The following is a 26,944-nucleotide window of genomic DNA, read 5'->3' as shown; positions in this document are numbered from 1 at the left end:
GATTGGCATCATTGCTGAACTACCAAGTACAGAGGACGAGATATATCCAGAAAAGGTAATTCTCACAGAAAAAAAAAAACAATTTCGAAAAGAAAATAGAATAAAAATATGAGATTTCTGGTTTAGTCTTTGCAGACTGGACCACTGCCCACTCGCCCTGCTCACACATACTAATACTACTACGTATTCTCTTATGCTCTTTCTCCCACAGCACAGCAGGCTGCACCTGGCTAGTACTGGGCACTGCACTCCCACTTGCTTTCCGGTTTGGGAAAATCTCTAAAACAATTGAATCATTTTCGGGCCTGTGTCACTGACAGCGGCATCCAGTCTCCATCGACCATCTGATGCAGGCCACTGCTTTTGACCCAGCCAGCTGGTTAGAACAAATGAAATCTTTCCCTCCCTCCTCAGAACAGGAAAGAACTCGAATCATATTTATCCAAAATCATTATTTTAATCCCAAAGCAATATTTACAAAAATCAAAAAAAAAAATCAAAACCAAAATAATGTTCGAGATCCCGAATCACCGACAACAAAACCGCAGAAGGAGCTGTTGACCAGAGCATTCACAAATCGGAAAAACACTGAAAATAAATACAAGAAAAAGGAAAGTTGGAGAAAGAAAAGAAAAAGGAAAATCTCCAAATGCAATGATTGTGTCCATCCCATTGTCAGGCTGGTGAAGCTATCTGGAAAATGGGGGTTTTATGACAAACCCGCGTCTCAACTCTCCGGAGGATTGGGACCACTCGTTCTCCTGATCCTCCCCCCAAATCTACTCCCGTACATACTGACATGCTTCCAGAGAATACGGAACCAGAGATTCCCCATTCAGATCTTCCCATCAATGAAGATCAAGTAGTCTATCGGCTGCTAGTCGGTGTTGCACTGGGCACCCATTACCCATTACCCACCCTCAACCGCTCCTCTATTGTCAGCCAACCAAGCAAGCAGGGTCCCTTCACTTCAAGAGGGAAATGAATAATAAAAAAAAAAGAGGTATAAGCCTTGCCGCAACCTACGATGAGGGACTGGGATCTTTACACCCGTCACATCCCTCTGGGTCCTTCCCTCTTTAGGGTGACTGAACTGCCTTCCAGTTGACTGTCCGTCTGACTGACTGTCTGTCTGTCTCTCGGTTCAAGTGCAGTGCAAACTTCCCTGGCCCGTTGACCAGCTGCACCTCTGATCTGGACACCGGAGAAAAAACTTCCTATTCGTGTTCTTCGTGTGTTCATCTTCCCTCTTCGATCTTTCTATCCTCTCAGACTCACTCCCATACTCACTTCCTCTTGGGGAAGAGGGAGTGTGATCTCACCGGATCTATACGCCTCACTTTCCGGTATAGTTCACCACATACCAGCTCACTCACCGATTCCCGCATCTACCGTCGGATGCGACTGAGCCAGTTCATACTCCGTCCTTGAATCTTATATGATGCAGTAGGAAGAGATACTCCGGTCAAGTTGGTCATCTCAAAAAAGGAAGAAGAAAGAAAAAAAAAACCATAAACCCAGAAAGCAAGAGCCGTCTCAAAAATAAAAAGAAGGTTCTGGTTCTTTACTGAAAGGTAAGGTACAAAATGGTGTATTTTATTTTCGAATCCATTCCATGATTATTGCTTTTCCTGTCGTTCTGTGCATTTCCTTGGGCTCCAGTGATCGCCCGCCATGCTGCAATAAATCACCCCAAGATGGGGACCATCGAAGCCATGGAAAACCGCTGTCACGATCTTGCTATCTACTGCTGATCGACGTATCCTCCTTTGTGACTCCTCCAACCGTGAACCTGGACTAACTGATTATAAGCTCCTGTGGCCCCTCTGCCTGCAAGTGTGGAGTTTCAACGATGACTGGCGACTGAACAACACACCGTCTTCGAGTAAACAACTGAGGACCTTTTTTAATGTCGGATATGCTTATCTCAACAGTCAAACCGAACAGCGTCCCTTTACTTTTGTGAACAGTGGCTCTTTTGCCAATCCAGGGACCCAGTATTACCAGATGCAATCACTCGTCCTTCCCCCTTCTTCCTACATCTCTACAGAGTTCGGCCATCCAAGGTTAACCCCAGGCCAAGAGCGGCTTTCGTTCAATCTCCCTCGATCGACAAATGCTCGACGGTACACTCCTCGGGATTTACCGCCCCCTCGCTCTATGTCCGGTCCGGTCCCAGCAGCAGACTCGCTGGAGACTTCTGGGACCGCGAGGCGCCCCGGACATCCGGAGCTCTTCCAACCAGTATCAACCGCGAACGTAACAGCGCCAACGACGACACCCATTGCTGTTTCTGGATCTCATCTCCCTTCGGGGCCCGCGGGCGCTGGAGCTGTTTCGGAACCGCTGGTGCAGCGCATAGTTTCCGCGCCCGGGGAGGAAGTGATACGGCAACCGCTCAGTGTTAGCGATGCATTCTCTTCGACACGACTTCCACCGTCGCTCGGAGCTCAACCTTTATCGCAATCTTCGGCGGTTGCCTACGCCCCGCCTTCGTTCGGATCGTCGCCTCCGGATGCCTCTACCCGACCACTACCGCAAAAGCCCACCAGACGCACAAAAGCGCATGTCGCATCAGCGTGTGTGAACTGCAAAAAGAAGCACTTGGGCTGTGATCCAGCGCGGCCATGTCGGAGATGCGTTCTTTCAGGAAAAGAAGTAAGTGTCGATGGAGATTTCCGCTCAATCACTCTGGGAGAGTTTGCCCGCTCTTGTTGCCTCGATCCCACATGCCAGCCTGAAGCTTGCACCGTGATACTGAATGGGGATGAATGTGCTAATATCTCGGTAGGCTACATGTGTAGATGTCACGCATAAGAAGCGAGGGCGACCGCCGCTGAAGGCGGAAGAAGCATCCCTCAGAACGTATGCCGCACACCTGGATCGAGCAACTGCCGGGGAGCCTCATGGCTCTCAATCGAGACGGACACACATGCATCGAGCAACCTCCTCGCGGGAAATACGCCCTGTGACAGATCTGCAAATGATGGGAGGTCAAGCAGGAGCAATGGCCATGAGGGCCTCGTCAGGACATCCGCACCGGTGGTCTGCTTCGATGTATCCCCACGCCCTGGATCCTGCCATGACAATGCAAAGAAGCATCGGTCATCGGAGATTTTCCTCCTCTGGATCAGTTCAGTCGATGACGACAACATCACCGCCCACCTATGTGCCGATGCCTGCCGGGTACAATCCCGCGTTGGGAATGGGTCGCATGCCTACGGGAGCTGGAAGGCATCTGTCCTCTTACACCCACCAAGCATTGAATCCTGCTACGACCCCGCCGCAATACCAACAGCAATTTATTCCGATGTCGCCTTACGCGGAGGCCACGAGAATGGCAAATCGAATGCCGATGGGGGAAATGCCAGTAGGAAGGGATCCCCGTGAAGGGTACGGCGAATCGCCGGTCAGGCTTCCCCCGATCTATGCGCCGACGATGGGAACACCGGCTCATGTGTCGCAAGGCCATCGCTTAAGCAGTGACCCATACCCTGCAGTTTGGTCGTCGCCCATGCGAGAGGACTACTTGTCACAGGAACATCGACAACATATGCCACCGCACGGATATATCGAGCCGATTTCGCCGAACAGTCAAATGCGTCCGGGAGGATCCGATTCAGGATACGTCGATCCAGCTTTACGACACCTGGGATCCATGGTTCCTGGTACAGAAGGACAATCGCTACAATTGTCCCCTTCGCAAGCCCAAATGGAGCAATCTGCGGCTGAACCTCATTCACAGGATTCAAGGCCAGCCAAGCGGAGAAAAATGGCCTTGGATGACATGGTCAATGACTAAAAGCTATCATCATGTCGTCCTCCAGATACCCATCCTATTTCCATGCTCGAATAGCTTGATTTGAGGAGGCTCGGCTTGTAGCGGGTCTGCAACAGAGACGATCATGACGCACACTTTCTTTTGTGATATGCTTCGTTCTCGCTTACGATCTTTTTCATATTTCTGTTTATATATCCACCATCTTTCTCCTTCCTTTCATTTCCTATGTGTTCTGTCAACTCAGCATTTTTGAGCGCAAGAGCGCCGCCCGTCTAGCTACGACCCATTTTTTTTTTCCCTTTGTCTTTCCCTGGAGCGGCATGATTGATCTACTCTTGATACTATGTTTCCTATATTCTGTTGTTCGACGCATAGCGTGTTGCAGCCATTCTTTCAAGATACACTCAATGTTTTCTGAATACTCGGTTTAACTGTCATAGACGGCGTTGTGGGATTCCTAGCATTTCAACATCCACGGTTACTGCATTGCTGCATTTGGTTGGGATAAGGAAAAGATCTATTGTACCTTAATTGGATTATATGCCAGGCTATGTAGACGCCGGTGCTAATGTGCTGCTGGACAGATCCTTAATTCAAGTGTGGGGTGCTTTGGTAGAAGTTTTGAAGTCTGATTTGTGTTAACGATGTTGACACCCAATCCATACGTCACGCATAGCTGATATTCCCCGATCATACAATTCTTTATATCCTAGTAGTCCGGTTGCGAATCTGAGGCTTATATCTCTAACCTTCGGAAGTCATCTGGCTACGCCGCTACCTTGGCCGTAGCAGCTGCTCTGTCTAGATATGTCGTGGACTCGAGGTGGCTGGAGTGCGCCTTTCAAGAATCGAGGTTGGCAACAGCAGACTCAGTAGTCTTAGTTTCGAATGAAGCATTGCTCAGACTTGGCTATTAAGTGACCTACCTGCTCAACCGTCAACCTTAGTATGGCGCAGAAGGTACCAGCCTAGCTGCCAAATTCACCTCAGTGGAAAGGCCAGGTTCAGCCTGTATACCGAGACCAAGGGTGTGCATTTTCCAACACAACCTCACTGGGCCAGATGGAGAGCGTATCCTGTATATCTGATCAACGTTATTTGGAGCGCTTTCTCTTCTCCGCTGCGACGTCTTCATCTTGGAGTACCGGCTGGAATCAACAACTGACAGAATCAATGTTTGATAGAGCTCTGAACTCTTGAGATCTCCCTCCACTGTCAGGTGAGAGAGCCTTTGTCACGGGACTTGTCGGCTCTTTGTTCTATTCTTCTACTAGGCAGAACCCGGCACTGTCTTTCTTCCACCCAGCATCCGGCAGATGTTATCCATAGACACTCTTCTGGTTTACTTGCCTGCGAGATGCATCCAATGCGTTTCTTATTTTCTACGAAGACTCGGAATACACACCCAATCAGCTGGCGAACAGGGTGCTCTAAGCTAGAAATGCTTCATATCCCCCCCCCCTTCCCCACAGCACAAGGGAATAAACCGAGTCCGGTCCGCTCGTGGAAGAACGAATTTCAAAGGTGACCGAACTTGCACATATCACCCCCCCTGTTCCTGAGCCTGCATTTGTCCTCAGCATGCATGTTTGCTCCATGACTCACAAAGACTGATTGGTCACTCCAACCATGTGCAGACACGCAATAGATCACTTGCTCCCCACGGTGGATTTCGTGGCCGTGGCCAACTCCCGGGAGATGTTGGTTCCGTCTCCGCGGCGGATTTTCACTACGTGACTCGGATTGATGCGCATCCTAGTGAAGAGCCAGCCCATCCTCCACATTGTATGGATTTAAACTCCCTCTACGCTTCGTTACAGAATAGTATCTTACCGTTGCCACCGCATCCTATGAGATTCCAGCTCCTCCATCCTTCTGAGGGCATGCAGCATCATTGAACCACCAGAGCAGTCCCCCCCTCCCCCGTCTAATCCGAACACATGTACTGGCTACCTATGTACGGGACCACGTATCAACCTGCAGACCGGAAGTGAAAGAGGATCCTCCTTTCCGGGGACGGGGGGGGCTCGGAGAGAACCCAAAACCCCATGGGTGCTTACCACCTGTCGCCTGTGGTTTCACTCCACGTTTTGTCAACCCGCAGGCATGGCATAACAAAGCGGACCAGAACAGAAAAACAAAGAGTATGTCGGAGACATGAGGCGGCCCTTCCCTGTTGCCGCATTCGGAGAAGCCTGTGTTTTGGGTGCTGTCCGCATCCATGGAAGAGGCGTTTTGAATGGGGCCGTCCGGGATACAGCGGGTATTTATTGGCCTCGTGTGACTCCTTTCTTCACGAGTGCATGAACTACTCTATTGTTCGATGGTGTGGTGGGTTCTTCACTTGTTTGCGTTCGATGTGAGGCTGATTCAGGTGATCTACGGATTGTGTGGTGGGTGGGCACGGCATTGGTTTCTTGATTTTCATGGATTGAAGATCGCGTTGGTGTCGTTACTATTCGAAGGTAGAGTTGCAACTCGCGAAAGGGTACTTGGTTATGCTGATTGCGCATTCTAGGGAATAGCGATTTCGCCCTTGAAATGTCCACGATGGAAGAACCATTTTGAGATATGGATATGAGATGCTCACCACTTGTGAACCGGATCGCACAGCACTTGCCATGAGGGTTTCCACTGGCATAGAACATGGACCACTAGGGGCATCAATTGCGATGCACGTGGATCTCCGATCTCGATTGTCATTGGTGATAGACATTCAGGGCTGAAGGTCGACTGAGCAACAGCTGCAGGAACTGGGGTATATTGGGAGGTGATATGCTTATGACATGTGGCCAATCCAGATGATGTAAAACCTGCTGACAGATGAAAACTAACTTAGGGGTTTCCCTAACTATGATCCCGAATTTGCCTTTATTTTTTGGGCTAGAACGCCTGCGCGGCCGATGCCAATCAAGGAAACCTTGACGAGTGCGTTTCACCTTCCATCGCCTAGTTCAACAAAACTCCGAGGTCCACAAATCATTCAAAATGGCTGGATCTCTCGTTAAATCAATGTCAGCTTGATTATGGTTAGATTCCATTAGCGTGCTCCAGACATCGACATCTCAACAGCGTTGTCGTGGGCGGGCTGAGCACAGCTCGGAATCACTCCGCTACGGTTACGATATACATAAATATGTTATCTAAGCTCGCTTATCATAGATTTGAACCAAATTGGCATGCCGCTTTGATGCATCGTCTAAACTAATATGTGGATGGCGACAGCAGCGATCAATCAAGCAAGCGCTTGTGCGACTTAGCGTTGAATGCTGTCATCGGCCCCTGCGATCGTGCAATCAACATCTCCTTACTAACATGAACACTCATCGCCACAGAGATAACGAGAAGCCTGGTTACTCAACATCGCATGCCTCCAGACAGAGCGTTGTTGTTGTGTATCAATTGATACCTTAACCTCACTCATATTTTCGATATATGCTGCCTCGCAAGCCTTCAGAACCCAGCCCTAACTGTGCCTGGTGCCTGGGGTCAAGCAGATCGGCGCGGCCCGATATCCAGCTTCCAAAATGCCGACGTCAACCCACCTCAACTTTCTTTCCCCGCGTTCTTAGTTTAAGCACCTCATTTACTCTAGCATGTCGCCTTCCATTGAGCCATGCAAGATGAGCGCATCCAAGCAATCGCGTCATCAAATTCTTCAATGAGCACCGTGTAGATAGCATCGCCGCCACCTCCCCTCCCCTTCAACCATGCTAATTTAATAACTACAATTGCCCCATCATAGACAAGATGTGAGCCAAAGGTCCGTCTTGATTGTCATCTTAGTCAAGGTTGATCGAATCATGGGTCTCAAAATATTCACCAAGTCGGCAGACATCGAGGCTGAGGAGCGCTCTGATGAGTTCAGCGTCATCAACGATGGCAATCTAAACTATACTGCTGCCGGGGGAGCCAATTCTTCCAAGTTGACCTATCAAGAAGCCAGCGGTGCTCCCATCGAGACCAAGTCTCCCTTGGGATACTCCGTAGGCGCGGTGACGGTGATTGGCCTCAACCTGAACCAAATGATTGGAACCGGTGTTTTCTCGACTCGTACGTTGACAATGCCACGATGCTTTTGATCTCAGCTAACAACATCGAAGCTGCAACGGTTCTCTCCGGAGCTGGCTCAGTGGGCCTTGCTATGTTTTACTGGGTGATTGGCTTTTTCATGGCCGGTAGCATGCTTGGAGTGTACCTCGAGTTCCTGTCATATTTCCCGAGTCGGTCCGGCTCCGAAGTGGTGTACCTCGAACAGTCATACCCACGACCGAAATACTTCTTTCCTACAGTCTTCGCCATGCAGACTGTTCTCTTCTCATTTGCCAGTAGTAACGCTGTTGGTATGTAGCCTGGGCAGAGGATCTTTCAGCGCAAGGGCTCATGATTTTCGCAGTGCTGGCCAACTATCTCTTCAAGCTCGCCAATGTGGATTCAACCGCATGGATGCAGAAAGGCGTCGCAGTGGCTGCGTACACAGTTGCCGTCCTTTGTCAGTTATCCCGACATTATCTTCCCCAACACTTTCCTCTAATCTTTGGAATTAGTGCTGGCTTTTAACACGAAATGGTCGCTTCGGCTGACTGATGCCATCGGATTCGTCAAGACCATCACACTGATCTTGTAAGTTCGGCCTTTGTGTATCGGCGCGAAATACTGACCGAAACCCAGTATCGGAGTCACCGGGCTCGTGGTCCTCGGCGGGCACACATCTGTCAAGGATCCCACCGTCAACTTTCGGGATGCCTTCGCTGGAACTTCGGAAGCGTCAGTATATGGTGCCACGAATGCCCTGGTCAAGGTCATGTTCTCGTACGCTGGCTACAACAACGCATGCAATGTGGCGAACGAAGTCAAGGTGCGCGGTCTGTTTCCGGGTTGCTCGGCACTATATATACTGATTCTGAGTCTGGCTAGAACCCAACCAAAACGCTCAGCTGGAGCGCTCCAGCCTCGCTCTTCTTGGTCGCGGTGCTGTACATGCTTGCAAACATTGCGTACTTCTCTGTTGCGACCAAGGAGGAGATTCTCAACTCCAGCACGGTCGCAGCTGGCCTCTTCTTCGAGAAAGTTTTCGGATCGTCGGGGGCATCCCGGGCTCTCAACTTCCTGATCTGTCTCAGTGCCATGGGCAACTTGCTAGCTGTGCTCATCGGACAGTCTCGAGTGCTTCGAGAATGCGGAAGGTATGCTGCGTCAATGACTGTTCCATTCTCTGAGTTGAAGAAACCGCAAGCTGACAGCCTGGACTAGACAAGGCGTCCTCCCCTTCACGGCATTCTGGACCTCAACCCGCCCCTTCGGCACCCCCCTGGGCCCATACTTCGTGAAGTGGTTCCTCACCGTCATCATGATCCTGGCTCCCCCAGCGGGCGATGCTTTCAGCTTCGGTAGGCACCGCCCATTTACCACTAACCCCCCCCCCAATCTGAATCATAAACGAACTAACGGCGGGCATCCACAGTTGTGGATCTGGGCGTGTACCCCAGCAACGCATTCAACCTCCTCCTCGCCGTCGGGCTGCTTATCACCCGCCGCCGCCGCCAGCGCCTGAACATCCCTTCGTCAGGCTACCAAGCATGGACCGCGACGGTCGGCTTCGCCATCCTCTCCAGCTTATACATGCTCGTGGCCCCGTGGTACCCGCCTTCCACCGGCGCGGACGGCGGCGACGTGAGTTTCTGGTACGCGACCTATTGTGTCGTGGGTCTCGCTATGTACGTTCTGCCCCTATCTCCAACATATCGAATGTCTAGCCACCACTGCCCCCCTTTCCATCCCCTCAATCAAGTGCTAATCGACCACAGTGTCGCCCTATGCGGAGCCTACTACTACATCTGGATCAAGGTCCTCCCGCGCCTCGGCCGCTACGAGTTCCGCCAGACCCAGATCCAGGTCGACGAGGACGCGACGGCCAATAAGCTGGTCAAGGTGCCCGTGGACCGGCTGGAGGAGTGGGATCGGGAGCACGATGCGCTGGGCCGAGTGCGGCAGAGGGCTGCTGCCCGGACGGCGTCGAATGAGACGGGGGAGATTGTGTATGAGACGAAGGCATGATAGCGTTCAGAATATCTGTCTTATAGGCTGTGACTTCTTGGGGGGGGAGGGTGTGCTGCAGTGGATAGTGGGTAGTGGAGTGGTTTTGACTGTATATATGTCTTGATCCTTGTATTTACGCAAAAAGTCTTTTCTTGATGGAGCGTTCGAAACAATCATGAACCATAAGAATAGAGCAAAGGATCAAGCGATGTGTTCAGTCAGCAAGCATGGGTAGTGACCTCGGCACTTCAGTGACTACTAACGTCAAGCCTGCCTGCTGACCCAACCACGTACTCCTTCAACCATGGCCCAACAGGACAGAGAAAGACTACGCGACCCACTCCAACACGCCAAGATCAAAGATACATACACATACACATCCAGAGGTAAGAATTAGAATTAGGAACTAGAAACTATGATCATAAACACCATAACCCCGCCGAAACCGACCCAATCAGAAGAAAAGCCACATGCCCAGGCGCTTCACCTTCCCAAACAACCCCTTCTCCTCTTTCTTGAACCTCGCCAGGAACCCTCCTCCCTTTTCTTCAGAGGTCTCCGCCCCAGCTCCGTCCGGATACCCAGCGCCCAGCGCCCCATGCGCCGCAACATCGGCATCAGCATCCTCGCCCTCGATATGCGCCAGGTTATACCGATCGGTCATCAGATCCATCTGGTCGACGCGGACGAACTTGGTGCGCTTGAAGAGCTTCCAGCCGACGAACATGACGAGCATGATGGGGAGTTCGATGTAGTACGAGACGAAATCCACGGCGTGGAAGCTGGGGCTGAAGCAGGACCAGCCCTGCACGAGGATCAGGACGGCGTTGAGAATCACCGCCAAGATGGGGCCGACGGGGTAGGTCCAGTTCTTGTAGGGGAGGAGGTGCTCGAGGTTCTGGTGGCGGATGCCGGCGCGGAAGCGCAGGGAGGCGACGCCGATGAAGAGCCAGGAGAGTTGGTTGGAGACGCCGACGATACTTTGGCAGAAGTGTTAGAATTTGGGGGAAAGAGGTGGGACAAGGGGGGGAGGAAGGGCTTACTTCTGAAGCCACGACCACAATTGGCCGGCGCCGATGTAGCTGGCGCCGAAGCAGAGTCCGCTGATCACCGAGGTCGCCAGCACGGCGACCCACGGGACCTGGAACCGGTTCAGGTGCCCGAAGACCCGCGGCGCGTAACCGTCGACCGCCAGTGTGTAGAGGAGGCGCGAGCCCGCGAAGAGCGCGTGGTTGGCGGCGGAGATCACGCTCGTCATGATCACCGCGTTGATGAAGCTGCCTGCCACGGTGCTGCCGGCTTCGACGAAGACGATCGTGAACGGGCTGGTGGCCGTCGTCTTGGAGGAGAGGCCCGGGTAGTTGTAGGGGACGTCCAGGCCGATCAGCACGATCGAGACGATGTAGAAGAGGACGATGCGCCAGAAGACGTTGCGCACGACCCGCGGGAGCGTCTTGGAGGGGTTCTTGGTCTCGCCGGCGGTGATGGCGATGGATTCGGTGCCGCCGCTGCGGGAGTGGTTAGTCTCGCGTGGGCTGGAATTGCGCTGTGGCTGGGGATTGTATGAGGGCAAAGAGAGGGGAAACCATACTAGGCGAAAGACGCAGTGACGAAGACAGAGGCGAATCCTCCGATTCCACCGACGAACGGAGCTTCCCCGGTGTAGAAGAATTTGTTTCCGATATAGGTGTGATCCTTGTTTCCGCCGCAGTTGACAACGATACCGAGGATGATGAAGATCTATGGTCGAATTAGCACACTATCCAGTGCATATCAGATGCTGCACCAAGATGAGCACCAATATGAAGAACATACGATAATGGTGACGACTTTGAGCAGACTCAGCCAATACTCGATCTGCAGCACAAACCAAAGTTAGCCAATGAATCAACACCGCATCCACGGCGAGACAAACCTCTCCGTAAACCTTCACAGACATGACATTCAGGAAGATCACCACAAACAGGAAGATCAGACTGATCGCCCAGCCGGGAAAGTTATCCGTCCAAAACTCGAGAACCAGCTGCAGAGCTATAATATCCGAGGCCGTGGACACAGCATCGTTGAACCAATAGTTCCACGTCAGAGCGAAGCCCAGAGCATCATCGACGAAACGACTAAAGACGAAGTACCCCCAATCCTCTGTTAGCCTCAATTGCATTGCGCGCGCACCACGAAGGATGTAAGCGAACCTACCCAGCAAAAGTACAGAACGAGCCCGCGACGGGGATGAAAGCAGCCATCTCACCAAGCGACAGCATCGTCACGTAAACGATGGCACCGCAGATGATATAGGAGGTAAGCATGGACGCCGGGCCACCGGTAGCCAGCGACTTGCCCGTTCCCAGAAACAGGCCCGTGCCGATGGTGCCGCCGATGGCAATCATCTGCACCTGCCGCGCAGAGAGCTTGCGCGCCAGCCGATCCGCGCGGACGAGTTGCGCGTCTGCATCGACGAAGCCGCCAGATGCGCCGGGCCCTTTGGCCGGGGGAGCTCCTGCTTCGGCAGCAGCAGCAGGCTGCTTCTCGATGTCATGGGCTGCCATGGTTGTGTCTTAGGATGAACAAGTTTGTGAAAAGCTGCAATGTTTCCATGTTAGTACATCCACAATGGCTGTAGGAGAAGGTAGGTAGGTGAGGTGAAGTGAGGTGAGGTGTTATAGTTGCTCACCGAGTATAGAGCAGACCAGCCCGTCCACCAATGACGATGGACTTCCCAAAGCAGTGCCTCAAATACCACGTGACTTAGGAAAAGTGGAAACCGCCAGACAGAACTAAGCCGAGAAGACCAAGAAAAACCTGGGCTAAATCTGCAGTCCAGATCGGCGTTTCAGCGCTATATGAACTGTTCAAACCTCAAACCTCCTGGGCAAAGACTCGAACCAGGGAAAAAAGAAGTACATCTTCAAGCCGACAGCTCTCGCACCGTCTTATTCTGCAATTGAAGTTTTTGCTGTTAGCGGATGGCGTGATTGAAAAGTCTTACGTAGCAAGAATGGAATTGGCCATCACCGTTGCAAATTGTTCGATGGAACTGCCGATGCAAAGCGGACCGGGACCCACTGCTCGGCTGTCAGCCACGTGATTGGGAATCCAAGATCAGATAGAGTTATCGTGCATGCGCAACTTTAGATACGAGCGTCAGATCGAGTTGATAGGTGGATGCACTATATACATACATACAAGATATTAAACCAATGAAAATGCTTTTGAGATTATCCGCTATGTAACAACTCATATAAGAAACAATATCAGACACAAGGATATACCCATTGCAGAAGACAACCGTGAAACCTCCCAGACAAACTACCCCAGCAAGCCTGCAGCCAACGATTCCAGATCCTCCAAGGTCTGGATCTGCTGCTCGGGCTCTTTCCGGGACTTCTTGGCCTTCTTGGACTTGGGCTCGTCGTCGCTGTCGTCGTCCATGAACCACTTCTTGGGACGAGGGGCCTCCTCTTCCGCTTCCGATGCAGAGAATCCGCCGTCCCTGTCGCGGTCGTCGTCCTCCTTGTACGGAGCCAGGTAAGCCACCCTCTCCTCGCCCTCGCCCCCTTCCCCTGCTTCCGCAGCCAGCAGCTCGCGCTCGCGGGCCTTGCGCTTCTCCTTCTTCTCGCGCTTCTTCTGCTTGGCCACCTCCTTGTCCTCCACATCCGCCCGCCGCGTGCGCTCGGCCTCCTCCGCCAGGAAGCGAGCCTGCTGCTCCTTGGCATCGCCCTTGGCCTTGAAGTCTTCCTCGTCCTCCATTTCGTACAGCTCGTGGGCGTTGCCCTCGTCGTCGAAAACGAGTTTCGATCCCTTGCCCTTGAACTTGAGCAACTTCTTCTTCGACTTGAGCAGCTTCTCCCGGCGCTTGGAGTCGATGACCAACGCCTGCTTGCCATCCAGCTGAACCACCTTGGTCGGCTTCTTCTCCGCACCTGCCTCGTCGTCATCCTCCTCCGAGCTGGATCCAGCGCCCAGATCCTTATCTCCAGCTTCGAAGCGGCGTTTGACGAACAGGAAGTCATCATCCTCATCGGCATCTTGCGTGGCGGTGTTGGGCTCGACCATCGTGCCGTCATCGTTGATGAGTTTCGAGTAGTGCTCGGCCAACACATCCTGGTTCCGGCGCTCGAACATGCGGTCATACTTGGTCCGTACTTGGGGCTCTTCCTTCTTGGCCTTCTTCTTCTCGCCATCTTCATCCGACTCGTCCTCGCTGGAAGCGTAGGCGGCCAGACGGGGCGCGTTCTTGCGCTCCTTCGTATCCTCACCCTTGATGAACTTGATGCGGGGCGCACCAGGAAGACCCAGACTAGCCGCAAACTCCTCCAGCTTGAGATTCTTGACGTCGAACGTCTCCTTGTCCTTCTGAACGTAGATAGACTTGACATAGGAAATGAAGGCCTTCTGGCCTAGATACTTCAACTCGGGGTCCTTGAAGCACATATTCTGCAATTGGTCCTTAATGCTCTGCTGCTTGTTCGCCTTCACGTTGATACGTTCGACTTGAACCTTCTTCTGCTCCAGACTCTTCAACATTCCCTTCTCCTCGCTGGGGTCCAGGAACAGTACCGCGCGGCCGTCGCGCTCGTACCGTGCCGTACGACCCACACGGTGGATGTAGGTATCAGCGTCCTCCGGGCAATCCAGCTGAATGACCCAGTCAACAGCCGGGAAGTCCAGCCCGCGCGCAGCGACATCGGTGGCAAAGAGCACGGCGTGTTGTGCCGACGAGAACCGGGTCGTGATATCGAGTCGGCCGCCCTGCTTCTGTCGACCGTGAAGGTGCATCAAGGGAATACCGGGCTGCATGTGCCGGAAGGTTTCGTAAACGAACCGCACCTGCTTGCCGGAAGAGAGGAAGACAATGGTTTTGGTTTTCAGGTTGCTTCGGATGAAACTCCACAGGACATCGAGCTTCTGCGCGAGGGGAGTGACGACGTAGTGTTGTTGGAGTTTCGAGGGGGTGGCGGAGGAGGCTGCCTCGTGGACAGCCACGTATTCTGGATCCTGGAGACTCAACCGCGCCAGGTCGGAAACCTTCTTTGTCTGCGTTGCGCTGAAAAGCAACGTCTGGCGCTCCTTCGGGAGATGGCCGATGATCGCGTCCACGGTCTTCTGGAATCCCATATCCAGAATGCGATCCGCCTCATCCAGAACAAGCATCTGTAGGTTGTATGTATCGAACAAAGCGGTCTGATCCAAGTGCTGCAGCATCCGGCCAGGCGTACAGACCAGAATGTTCATCCGTCCCAGTCTCTCCTGCTCCTCACGCAGACTCTTTCCACCGATGACGAGACCTGCAGAGAACTGGTGGTAGCGACCAACTTTGCGGAGGACTTCGAAGATCTGGATCGCGAGTTCGCGGGTCGGCGAGAGAACGAGGGCGCCCAAGCCGTCTTGCTCCGCCCATTGTTTGCGGTAAAGGTTCTCGAGAATAGGGACGAGGAAAGCCAGAGTCTTGCCGCTTCCCGTCTTCGCGGCGCCTAGAACATCGCGGCCTTTGAGCGCATGACTGATCGCACGGGACTGAATATCGGTCAGGGTCTTGTAGTGAGATGAGGCGAGTCCGGAGGCGGTCGGTTCAGATAGAGGCAAATCGGTAAATGATTTGATCGAGTCCTTGACATCGAGCTCTTCCACTCGCTGGATGAGGGAAGACAGATCGTCTTGGGCACGCTTGCGCTTCAAATTACCGGCCCGTTGTGGTTTGGCTTGCTTTTTATCACGAGAACCGTGAGTCGGAGCCATAGTGGGCTAGTCTGGAAGATCGAATCCCACAAGTGCGTCCACGAAGAGCAAAGGGCGAGAACTGGTATCGTGTGGGAACAACAGTAATGAAACAATGATTTGGTGCTGTTCAGAAATGCGAATCTCGGTCTCCGGGCGGTGAAGCAACTTTTTTTCTCTCTCTTTTTGGTTGCCAGGCGGGCGTTCGCCGATGACTCAGCTAGCGATAAGCCAATGCTTATCATCGATCGCCATTCAACTTGCAGACACACGACCAGTGCGACCCTGAGGAGAGCTGCTTATTCTTGACCTGGGCCCCCAGAAATCAAGTATCATGGCCTCCGAGGAACAAGATGCGCTGGACGCTCTCGAGCGGGAAGCGTCCGATTTTGACAAGGTGCCTTCCACGCTCCCCCCCCTCATCCCCATTGACAATTCCGTCGCTGACGCTAACTCCAATCGCAGGATGCAGAGATTGATCGGATTAGGAAAGCTTTTGTCTTGGACGCGTAAGTTGCGCGCATCGTACTGCAAGAGCTCATATGTGTCAAAGCTTGGTATCTTGACGCTAATCCGCGATGGTTGAGATAGATACGCCGTCCTCGACCTACAGCCGGGAGTCACAGAGAAGGATATCAAAATGTGCTATCGCAAAAAGTCCCTTTTGATTCACCCGGATAAGACCAAAAACCCGGCCGCCCCCGATGCCTTTGATCGTCTCCAGAAAGCGCACTCCGCACTCATGGACGAGAAGAAGCGCGAATACCTCGACGAATGCATTGCGGATGCGCGACGACTGTTGATCCGCGAACACAAGTACACCCTCGACTCCCCGGAGCTGAAGACGGAAGAGTTCAAGAAAGAATGGCGTCAGATGACGGTCACGGTGCTCTTGGAAGAAGAGGCGCGGCGGCGCAGGCAGGCCAAGGCCAAGCTGCAAGAGGAAGGACGCGAACGGCGCAAGGAAGAGGAAGAATTGGAGGCACGGAAACGAAAACGCGACCAGGACAAAGCCTGGGAGGATACTCGCGACGAACGGATTGGCAGCTGGCGCGACTTCCAGAAGGGACATAAGAAGGATGGGGACAAAAAGAAGAAGAAGAAAATGAAAGTGCTGGGATGAACATGCCCCACCACGAAGCCGGATATTCAGCAAGCACCGGCGATTGACTCTCTGGAGGTTGAGAGCTTCAATTATGGGGACGATAGTATTAATGAAACCTATATACCATAGTGTTTGCCTTCAGTGTTTGTGCTGTGGGGCTTTTTGTCAACCACTGTACGGAGATACGTTCAGTGACTCTAGATAAAATCCACTCAGCAGAGGCACCGCCACCAGGGTGAGGCAGAGCATGTATTCATCTGATGTCCTTCCCTATGGATGGTCTATGGAATCGCAGGCTGTACGGAGTAGACGTCCCCGGAAAAGAATACAACCACGAGCAGCTGGAGCATAAACAAGGGGGTGTTGCTCGCCACACACTCTCTATTCAGCTCTCCATCAAAATCAACAGTCCTGGCCCAGTATATATGCCCGTGAAGACATGCACCAAAGAGAATACCCCTTCAATCAATCCATAGTCGGAACAAAGCGAATGAATTAATTGCATTGATATCCGATCACACGGCGATAAGAAGGCGGTGAGCCGCGGAGGAAGGAAGTTCAATGCGGGGGGCAGAAAGAACATTCCAGTTCAGTCCCAGCGGCAGTGGCAGTGGCACCCCAGGCAGCGTCACAGCCTTCCGCCTTTCTGTCCTCCCCCAAACCCTCAATCAATCAATTGACCGACTCCAGCCCATTGAACAATCACATTCAGGGGTTCGCAACTTTGTATCATCTACTTGCCATGTCCTAGACTCCCTCTACATCCCACACACCTCTTCTCATACATTTCTTCCCATTGCATTGCTTCTACACATCACGATACCTTACTTGTACTGAGACGGTACTAGTCCCCACGAACTTAGCCTAGGCTGGCACTCCGCGGCGGCATCAACCACACCTGTTTCGGCCGCCCTAAAAAGCAAGCTGATAACCACCGATCCCATCCCGAGTCATCGCTACCAAGCCCCTCCACCTCCTCCGCTGCCCTCCTTTACCTCTTTTTCGCCTTTGTCTCCTTACCCTACCACCCCCCCCCCATCCCAAAGGGCCCCAGAACCATAACCATGTCCTCCGAACCGGCCACGTCTCAACCAAATGGCACCTGCGCAAGCGCACTGGCAGCCGCACCCCACACTCCTACGGCATCCTACCCCGCCGCTGCGGCCGATGATGCCGAGCAGCAGGCGACAACAGAAGCCAACTCAATCCCTCTCAGGACCGACGCGACGACTACCAGCAAAGACAAAGACGATGATAATAACAATGACGATGAGAAAAACACCACCGCACCCCCACCTCCACCACCACTAACGACCACCATCGCCGCCCTGCACGACCAGATCCAACGCTTCCTCTCCGAATCTCACCCCGCGGACTCCCTCCTGGCCGCCGTGCAGAAGCAAACGCGCGTGACCCTGGACGTCTTCGCCGCGGCCCTGGACACGTTCCCGCTCGAGAACCTCTCCCTCTCCTACAACGGCGGCAAGGATTGCCTCGTGATGCTCGTGTTGTTTCTCGCGAGTCTCCACAATCTGCCGACGAGGACGACGACGAGCCAACAACAACAACAGACACAAACCACACAATCACAACCACAAGCACAACCACAAGCACAATCACAACCACAAATACAAACAGATGCACAACCACAACCACAGACCCCGCCGACAGACAACACCAACAACAAACTCAACTCTCTAACCTCCATCCCCGCCATCTACGCCCTCCCGCCCGACCCCTTCCCTGAAGTCGAGGCGTTCGTCGCCTGGTCCGCCCGCCACTACCACCTCGACATGGTCAAGTACACCACCGACCCGCCGCGCACCACCATCCGCTCCGTCTTCGCCGACTACCTGGCCCAGCACCCGGCCGTTCGCGCCATCTTCGTCGGCACCCGCCGCACCGACCCCCACGGCGCCCGCCTGACCCACCAGGACTACACCGACAGCGGCTGGCCCCAGTTCCTGCGCTACCACCCTGTCATCGACTGGCACTACACCGAGATCTGGGCCTTCATCCGCCACCTCGGGCTGCAGTACTGCGCCCTCTACGACCAGGGGTACACGAGTCTGGGCGGCACCGCCGATACGCGGCCCAACCCCAAGCTGCTGCGTCAGGGGACGGAGTCTGAGGAGTCCGAGGCCAGCAGCGCCGAGCAGTCGCGGTATCTTCCGGCATATGAGTTGACCGAGGACTTGGAGGAGAGATTGGGTCGCAATTGACGTCTGGTGGGCATTTATCATGTGCATTCCTCGGGTACCGGGAGTCGACCGGTTCAGCGTGCATAGTAGGAACTTTGTGGGACGGATTGCCTACCGTCCTATGAAATTCATGGCATTGTCAAGGTTCTCACCGAAATGAGTTCGAGGGTAGATGGCTTCTCCTTGACCCTTAAAGTTGATAGACACCAGCATTAGCAGTGCTGCTTGCTACGTGCAGGAGGACTTTGGTTTCGCAGTATCATTATCACTATTATTCCCAGCCTGTAGACTGCGTTGATAGTTTTATGGAGTCGAAAGGAGTAACCATGATTAGACACATACAGGAATGCCACTTTTCCACTCAGTCCCTTCGCTTCATGATCCCTTCACCCTTCTCTCCATGAGTACCAGAATGGCCAGGTTGTAAGAGATACAAACTCCTAAATCAGACATCATTCTGCTGAACATACAATCGTGGCTGTCGTCAAGAAATGAAGAACAAATAACACGCAAACGGCAAAAGCTCAAGAAGACGGACAAAAGCAATGCAGCAAACATTAAGGTGATATGACATCTGAAATGGATGAGGCAGTCGAGACTTGTATCAGTCATCCATCGTGGTTAACATGTGGACCTCTACACATACAGTTAGAAAGGCGATACGTCTCAAAGGACATGGCGCATAGCACAGCCTTTCATGCCTCTCAAAGGTTGTTCGCCATTGAAGATAGGGAAAAATCGGAATCTTGAACAAAAAGAGGAAAGCGAGAGATAAAAGCAAGCGCACATTGCATGGGGAAGCAAGCGTATTAGGCACGGTTGACATTCAATGCTCAGATGACCGAGCGGGGTGAAGTCACAATAACCTCCTTGCGTGCTGAGATGGGAGACACGGAACCAGCCTTGACGTTGCTCTTGCGAGGGCTAGACTGCTCGGAGCGAGTCTTAACACAAGGAGTTGCTGGAAAGTTCATCTTTGAAGAACCGCCAGAGACGTTGTCAGTCCAGGCATTGCGTTGCCCTCGCCCGAGAGGTGTGTTCTCCAAGGCTCTTGGCCCGCCTTTGGATGACCAAGAGTTGAAGCGCACGTTCCCCGCCTGGCTCTTCATCAGGGGATACCTGCTTGTATCGTCAGCATGCCTTGGGAGGGAACAGAGACATTCAGTAACGTACGATGGGGAGATGGATGTCGCAGGGGTCCAGGTAGATCCCACACCGACTGGAGACACACCGACTGGAGAGGCGTAGCTGGCCTGCGAGTTGGGACTGATATGCGACACGCCCTGTTGAATACGGTGCAATGATGGCGAAGGGGTGGATCCTTGCACGACCTCAACCGAGTAGTTATACTCCCCAGCACGGTATGCGCGTCTCTCGTTGCTTTGCTGCTTGAGAAGCTTCTGGGCCTTCGTATCCGCAAAACGAAGAAGCAATTTGACTCCATCCTTGGAGACGACGTTATGGAACTCGCCCAACACCTTCTCTGCAATGTCACGCGTTTCAAACCTATGGCTCAAAGTCAATCACGACTCGAGGCTCACGCCGCCGTTTCGAAACACTAACCGAGCAAAGCCAACCTCCTTGCTCACTCCGGTTTTCTCATCGCGGCTGATCTTCTCCGAGACCACACGATATGGCTCGAAGTGACGACGAAGATCCTATGATAAAGTTTAATTAGTACAAGCTTCTTCTTTCGGGCACAAGCATTCTCACAGCCTCTGTCCACTCGATCGGAAGGTTTGTGCAGTAAATGTTGGTCGAAGACTTATCCTCTAGATCTTTGAGCCTAGAGTTGCGGGATTTCTAGAGAAATATCAGTGACCAGGTAGCAAACCCTTCGGAGAGACAACAGTACCTGAGCAAAACTGGCCTGGTAGCCAAGGTAGAAGAAACCGCGGATGCAGTTCTCGCAGGATTCGAAGTTGTAGTACTGGACGAATCCAAATCTGGAACACTGTTAGAGAGGATATCAGGACGAGAACACAGACAAACCCTTTGCAGAGGCCCGTGTCCAAGTCAACAATAGCTTTGCAGCGATCTATTTTTCCGAAGCGGGAGGCATAAGCATGCAACATATCATCAGTCGTCTCCGGAAGAAAGCCTCGAATGTAGACATTGGTAATCCCCTCTCGATTCTCTAGACACTTAGCCAGAGTCAGATCAGATGGGTTTGTCCACATGGCGGGCACCGCTCGTGGGATGGGTGGATCTTGCTGCGTCAAACTCTCGAGATCCTGGAGAATATACCCCGTCGGAGTCTTCATCATCTGGAGAGGTAGACATGTCCCACTTGGCTGAGGAAGGCCATTGAATCCGAAATTCGACAAGCCAGGTCCTTCCAGACCAGCATTGGGGTTGTGAAAGTAGTCGCTCGGGGGAGTTGGCACCACCGGACAAGGCGGGGCCAAGCCGGAGTAGAGGCCATGTGCAGGTAAATACGGGCCCTGGTCAAGAGGCAGTCCGCTGAAGATAGTACCATTCGGCAGAAGAACAAATTGATTGTAGGGAGGTATCGCCATTGGCATGCTATTCTTGATCCCGTTGTACTTCGGTCCAGGCCTCTGGTTGTGATATCCCAGCCCACCGAAGAGAGAAGGCAAGCCATGAGAATCAGGCATCTGATTGGAATCAGAGACAGGAGGATGCATAGTAGCCGCCATCGGTAAGTTGACTTCTATCAGAGTATTAGCCATGGCCCGTTAGTAATAGAAGAAGAAGAAGAAGAAGAGAAAAAAAAAGCAGGAGTACTCACGATGATGGGTATAACAGCTCGGGAAATTCGGCGAGACAGAATCTAAGGCCACTGTGAACATATGCACCTAGGTTACGGAACAGAAGAAGTAGTGTAATACCTACACGATAAATGGGCTGGTAAGGAAGAAGATGTCGGACGTGAAGGCAATGAATGACTGCTGGAAGAGGAGGAATTGGTGGGGGTCTTGGAGGAAGCGTAGGAGGAGGAAAAGGAGAGAGTCATGGGAGTCAAGCTGGGAGACATTGGAGGAGAGAGCAAGAAAGAGGGCAGAATGGGAGGAATCGGCTGTTGCAGTTGCACTTGCTGTTCCTGCAGTTGCTGCAGTTGCTGCTCCTGGAGGAGGAAAGAACGCCTCAGGAGTCTATCGCAGGCACCGACACCTTCCCACCCTTCGCTCTCAGGGGAAGGAAGAGCAGCAGCCGTAGCAGAAGAAGGAGTCACGATCTCGTCAGTGACCTGCAGTTCCCGAGGAGTGACGGCTCCTGCCATTTTGATTAATTTAATCTCCTCGTCAATCGGCCTGCCACCATCACGCCAGGGAGGTAAAGCCATGACTGCAGTCAAGCTAACACAGACAGATAGACCACCACGGGAATTGCTTAGTTGAGTGTTGCGAGGGAGAGAGTAGAGAGAGATGGAGGGGGTGTGTGTGTACTGAGGAGGAGTGAGGAGAGTTGGGTTGGTTGCAGTGGAGACCAAGGACTTAAGAGTGAGAGATAGATTTTGCTTCTACTATGACATGCTCACTCATGGGCTCCATAAAAATTGTTTTGCACCCTACACGCGTCTACCCACTTAGCCTTCTTGTGGAATAAGAATGGGCCAAGCATTGCAAGCGCTGCTCATGCGATGTTCCTTTGGATTGACATGGTACGACAGAATGATGAGGATAAATGGCGGACACCGTCCACTTCAGTCTGAAGTTGATCATATTATGACATCTATACAGTATGGTGGACATAGGTAAAAATCGTTCATTTCTGACTCACAAAGTAGTTGATGTCAGTATTCGGAGATTGTACCCTTAGTCATGGATCAGATGTCATCTCAAATCTCTCAGGCTTCTAGTGCAGTCGCCGTAAAGCCTCTATCATAACCTTGACTTCGTCAACATCCGTCGCCCCCACGGACTCGACAATCTCATCCTGTACACTTGGTTCGCAGGTCAAGAACCGTTCTATTAATTCGCCGTCCACAAAACGATACGGTTCTTTGGCTTCGCGCACCATGCTGCGGAACCCACGGAACTCATTGAATGGAATGTTACCCAGAGACTCGACTTTCCCTGCCATGGTGGCTTGCAGACGCATCAGGAAGTCTTGATGTTGTGGGTTGATCACGGCAAATAGGTATATTGAGCCCTCGACCTGTTGTAGAGCAGTCAGAAGTCTGCACAATGATTAAAGTGATATCGAAAAGACAGGATGACATACCGTGCCCAGAAATGCTCGGGGAGTGACAGTTACACTCGCCAGTTGTTGTATATTGACAGGCCGGATTCGATTGACCATCTCCCCTAGCGAGATCTCACCGGTGACCTCCAACCTGCGCTTATCATCCTCTTCGACTCCGGTTCGATTGCGGCGAAGCACAATCAGGTTACCCTCGGCGTCACTCTCGAGGAAAGTGTCCTCCGCGATGCAGGCGACACCTGTGGCCCAGACCGTCTGGAAGTGGCGAGCGACCTCTGTCAAAGTGTCAGGGAGACCATCTTCCCCTTCCTTCCATTCTACCAAGCAGACACTCTTCATCAGATCTGCGACAGCGATAATATTGCCCGTCACCGTTACATCCACAGGCGCCGTAGAGGTCCTGTAACTGGCTAGTTTCTCCAGCTTCGTAGCTCCGAAATTGTTGTTGACTACCCTATAGACCACGACCTATTGATTGTTAGTATACGGGAAAGATCGCTCACAATTGCCTTTGGAGAACTTACAGTCTTGACGAGAGCCGCTACAATCTTCTCACCTAGCATGGCCAATGCGCGACAGGCACCTTTCACAGGCAGTTCGGCTACCTTGGCCAATTTCCGACCATTGTCAACCTCGAAGACCAAGATCCGACCTCGAATCGACTCTTCTCCCTCATCGTCCAGGTACGCTGTGCCAACGATGAAGCGATCCTTGGTCACCTCCCGACCAGTTTCATCTTTACCTGCTGTGAACTCGGCACGAACAACGCTCTCCACTAACTCCTCGGGTTGAAAGTCAAAGGAATCGAGGCGTCGGAACAGAATCTCATCCGCAAGGACAAACCTGCTCTGAACCTGCTCTTCGCCGTCTTTCAAGTTGCGTTCGATGGTGCCAATGCCAAAAGCTTTTTCCGAAGGTGAATAAGCGACTCTGCGGGCAGTGGCACCCACTGGAAGGGTCTGAATCTGCGTTGTCCGCTCCGTGTCCACCAGAGCGATCTTTAGATCGTGGCGCGTGGCAACAGCGATAGCTTCGGGATATGCCTCAGAGTTAAAGTGGCATATGCGAGATGCGCCCTCGGAGTTCACAGCGGAATAAATAATGCGACCTTCAGAACCATATATAAGGCTGGGGTTCTCGCAGGTTGCGAACACATTATAGAGCCCATCCCCTCTCGGGAGCTTCTTGAAGGTCGGCTGCTCAGAACCAAGGATGAGTTTGTTCATGCCTGACAAAGTGTAGTCTTTGATATCAAATGAATAGGTGATAACACTACCATCTGCCATCGAAATGAAAAGAGTTGATGGACTGTTCATGAGGACATCCGCCACAAGGACAGAGCGAGGAAAAGCCTCGCCTGCAGGGCCCAACGATAACGTGTGGAGGCCACTCAAGTCTTGCAGCTTCAAAACCGAGACCTTGGCCAACTGAGGGAATGCGACGATACAGACATCAGTGGGGCAAGAAGGGACCGTGACACCAGAGATCTGACTGTCGGCGCCGAAGTCTTTTTGGGTCACTACCTGCGGTTCAGTTTTAAGTGCCAGGACGGTCACCAGTTCACCGCCAACAACAAGGACCATGCATTCGTCGTTGGTTGAAGCAGCAGTGATCACCAGCTGGTCAGGTGGTGTCCACTCGTATGTGACCATGCCACTCTCGAGATCAGCTATCAGGACTCTTTGTTCGGTGACTTGTAATATCCTGCCTCCAGGTAGATTGGCGGCGAGAAGTGTGTTCTCTGAGAGACTCAGGCCAAGGAAGCCGTCAAGTTCCTCCACCTCACCCTCCGGACTAAACTGGAAAACTCGTGTTTCATCCACGAAGGTGACAAGGAGAGTGTCAAGGAATCCACCCGGGGCGGCTACTCGCAGCCCCCACAGATCGGTGATGTGCTCCATCTCACCCAGCACACCCAATTCCTCCATGCCGACGCCGCTGCGCACGCTTCTGAGGGTTCCGTCGTCAAAGGCACCTGAGCCAGTGACAATGCGGGCTTGGCCAGAAGAGAATTCGTGCGTTTGGCTCTCATTGGTACGGTTCCCAAGGTCCATAATTGTGAAGTCAAGAATCGGTGCCACATTGGAGAGCGTCTGAATCACCTCGAATGACCCATTTCCGATCCGAAGAACTTGAGAATCACCTTGATGGGAGCCGACAAAAATGATCCCAGCCCCAAGGTACACTAATACGGATGCCCGTGATGTGTTCCCTAAGTGATCCAACTTCCAAGACTGGACCTGACTGTTGGAATCCAGAACCAACATAAGCAGAAACAATCTTCCGTAATCATCAGCCAGCAGCCAGCGCTGACTATCCACACGCTCCCAAGCCACGAACACAGTAGCCTCATCTAAAGGGCGAGACACGATCTCATTGCTGTCAGTATCAACATACTTGATCGACGTTTCGCCCAGGACAAGAAGACCGCCTAGTCCAGTCAGTCACATACCCTTTCCAAACCAAGTTATGCATGAATGGGGGGGGGGGGGGGCACAAACCCAAAGGAGCGGGCACCGGTATGAGATGAGATGCTCCAAGATCGAGTTCCTCAGAAAAGCCATCTAGCAGCTCCTCAAACGAAGCATCCGCGCTCACGGTAGTGGTCGCCGCGCTGTAGTGCAACTCCCGGACCTTTAGTCTCACTTTCTTCTGATTATCCTCGTAAAGCAGCGCGATCCGGGGCAATCCTGACTGGACGTGCAAAAATGCCGAGGAGCGCACGAACAGCTCATCGATTCGGGTCGTTGTTGGCTCGCCAAGCTCACCAATGCGGGGTGCGTCTGGCCCTGAAGGCAAGGTGACCTGCCTTCCTCTCCTCTTACTGGGCAACTGCACGATGGGAATCACCGCAATGACGCCCTCATAGACTTCGAGCGTCATGAAACGGCCACTCGGATCGATCAAGCAACGATTGCCCGTCTGAGCCTCCCGCGAAGATGGGTCGGCGACATCCACATAGTTCCTCTCCGTGCGCACTTGATTCCTCGTATTGTCCCACGATAGTGTGCAGTAGGTGTAGCGGTCTGTGCCCACAACGAGGTGATCGGTGGACGAGTCGGCGGGAGCCGGAAGTCGGGCCAGCATCGTGACTCTGGCGAAGAGAGAGCACGAAGCGGCGAGGCTCAATCCATCGGGAGTGGGATTGTAGAATTCGAGTCGATTTGCCTTCCTGTCGAGAAATGAAAGACAATAGTTAGCCGCTGAACCGCAACGCAAAGGAACGTCTGAATTGGAGAAGCAAGGTCAACCAACGCAACAACCAGAACCTCCTCCTCCGGTTTCATGAACTGCAGCGTCAGCGCATGTCGTATGCTGCTTGCCCGGTGGATCGGCACAACGTAGGCCATCCTGGCGGTGACACTATTTCTCGGTGCTCGGTCGAGGCAAGTAACTGATTGCGCTTTTCGCTGTGGGGACTACTGCGGGGGTATGATAACGAGACAAGCGACGGATGTCCCGGGACAGTGTGAGTATTCAAGCGAGCGTGGTGGCAAGGTCGGTGCTCTCAGAATTGTACAAGTAACTGCATAACTTTGCTGCGGGCTGAACTATTCAAATGCGGACGGGGGTGGAATTGCCAAAAGGCCAAGAGGCTGGAATGTAGGATTAGTGATAGTGAAATGACGATGGTCGCGGCGGGTTCGTCCCGTTCAGCAGAGGATGGGCTAGCCTCTAACTCCGTGTTATGCCCGAAGATCGGTCTCTCTCCAGGCTTGGACGGCAACCAGCCTACTCAAGACAACATCCTCTCTATTATGGCAGAATATCCAGATTACACTCGACTTTCACACTTCATACTCGTCTACACTCCCATTTTTTACGCTTGGAATGACGACTGGCATTTAGGTCGATAAATGTAACAAACGAGGAAATCACAGAACCTTCCGAGGTAGTTCAAATAGAATATACAGTAAGTCACAGATGTTTCTCAGA

General features: G+C 52.7%; 9 protein-coding genes across 9 annotated transcripts; 5 read left to right on the top strand and 4 right to left on the bottom strand.

Moving 5' to 3' along the window:
- Positions 1–230: 230 nt before the first annotated feature.
- BO72DRAFT_76619 (uncharacterized protein) lies at positions 231–960 on the top strand. The gene has a single exon (XM_040950692.1). It carries the CDS (start codon positions 348–350, stop codon positions 864–866), a length of 519 nt encoding a protein of 172 aa, XP_040802559.1. The 5' UTR covers positions 231–347; the 3' UTR covers positions 867–960.
- Positions 961–2,007: 1,047 nt separating this feature from the next.
- sclB (putative C6 transcription factor) lies at positions 2,008–3,802 on the top strand (the record flags this gene model as incomplete). The annotated part of the gene is made up of 2 exons (XM_040941183.1): positions 2,008–2,664; positions 2,792–3,802. 2 exons carry the CDS (start codon positions 2,008–2,010, stop codon positions 3,800–3,802), a joined length of 1,668 nt encoding a protein of 555 aa, XP_040802558.1.
- A 3,320-nt stretch (positions 3,803–7,122) lies between these two features.
- On the top strand, positions 7,123–9,858 carry BO72DRAFT_427105 (high affinity methionine permease). Its single transcript, XM_040942971.1, has 9 exons — positions 7,123–7,834; positions 7,885–8,124; positions 8,178–8,273; positions 8,329–8,404; positions 8,453–8,639; positions 8,699–8,967; positions 9,035–9,171; positions 9,246–9,498; positions 9,589–9,858. The coding sequence occupies exons 1-9, from the start codon at positions 7,585–7,587 to the stop codon at positions 9,836–9,838; spliced, it is 1,758 nt and encodes a 585-aa protein (XP_040802557.1). The 5' UTR covers positions 7,123–7,584; the 3' UTR covers positions 9,839–9,858.
- Positions 9,859–10,035: 177 nt separating this feature from the next.
- BO72DRAFT_447204 (amino acid permease) lies at positions 10,036–12,811 on the bottom strand. The gene is made up of 7 exons (XM_040944477.1): positions 12,492–12,811; positions 12,017–12,400; positions 11,736–11,937; positions 11,636–11,677; positions 11,412–11,560; positions 10,864–11,328; positions 10,036–10,800 (listed from the first exon to the last, which is right to left on the bottom strand). Exons 2-7 carry the CDS (start codon positions 12,364–12,366, stop codon positions 10,275–10,277), a joined length of 1,734 nt encoding a protein of 577 aa, XP_040802556.1. The 5' UTR covers positions 12,367–12,400; positions 12,492–12,811; the 3' UTR covers positions 10,036–10,274.
- A 219-nt stretch (positions 12,812–13,030) lies between these two features.
- Positions 13,031–15,676, bottom strand: dbp4 (RNA-dependent ATPase HCA4). Its single transcript, XM_040944476.1, has one exon. It carries the CDS (start codon positions 15,554–15,556, stop codon positions 13,127–13,129), a length of 2,430 nt encoding a protein of 809 aa, XP_040802555.1. The 5' UTR covers positions 15,557–15,676; the 3' UTR covers positions 13,031–13,126.
- Positions 15,677–15,804: 128 nt separating this feature from the next.
- BO72DRAFT_402178 (J domain-containing protein) lies at positions 15,805–16,900 on the top strand. Its single transcript, XM_040942200.1, has 3 exons — positions 15,805–15,932; positions 16,001–16,044; positions 16,127–16,900. Exons 1-3 carry the CDS (start codon positions 15,870–15,872, stop codon positions 16,656–16,658), a joined length of 639 nt encoding a protein of 212 aa, XP_040802554.1. The 5' UTR covers positions 15,805–15,869; the 3' UTR covers positions 16,659–16,900.
- Positions 16,901–17,306: 406 nt separating this feature from the next.
- On the top strand, positions 17,307–19,207 carry BO72DRAFT_447201 (FAD synthase). The gene has a single exon (XM_040944475.1). The coding sequence runs from the start codon at positions 17,705–17,707 to the stop codon at positions 18,860–18,862; it is 1,158 nt and encodes a 385-aa protein (XP_040802553.1). The 5' UTR covers positions 17,307–17,704; the 3' UTR covers positions 18,863–19,207.
- Positions 19,208–19,674: 467 nt separating this feature from the next.
- On the bottom strand, positions 19,675–21,459 carry BO72DRAFT_375385 (putative RNA binding protein MSSP-2; the record flags this gene model as incomplete). The annotated part of the gene is made up of 6 exons (XM_040941175.1): positions 19,675–19,960; positions 20,015–20,347; positions 20,405–20,499; positions 20,555–20,644; positions 20,697–20,787; positions 20,834–21,459. The coding sequence occupies 6 exons, from the start codon at positions 21,457–21,459 to the stop codon at positions 19,675–19,677; spliced, it is 1,521 nt and encodes a 506-aa protein (XP_040802552.1).
- A 1,201-nt stretch (positions 21,460–22,660) lies between these two features.
- BO72DRAFT_375393 (DDB1/RSE1 family protein) lies at positions 22,661–26,358 on the bottom strand (the record flags this gene model as incomplete). The annotated part of the gene is made up of 5 exons (XM_040941177.1): positions 22,661–22,963; positions 23,030–23,476; positions 23,533–25,439; positions 25,510–26,180; positions 26,264–26,358. 5 exons carry the CDS (start codon positions 26,356–26,358, stop codon positions 22,661–22,663), a joined length of 3,423 nt encoding a protein of 1,140 aa, XP_040802551.1.
- Between the last annotated feature and the right edge of the window lie 586 nt (positions 26,359–26,944).

The sequence above is a fragment of the Aspergillus fijiensis genome, assembly GCF_003184825.1.
Source record: "Aspergillus fijiensis CBS 313.89 unplaced genomic scaffold BO72scaffold_17, whole genome shotgun sequence".
In the NCBI taxonomy this organism is placed as follows: domain Eukaryota; kingdom Fungi; phylum Ascomycota; class Eurotiomycetes; order Eurotiales; family Aspergillaceae; genus Aspergillus; species Aspergillus fijiensis.
This window is presented reverse-complemented; position numbering and strand designations above follow the sequence as displayed.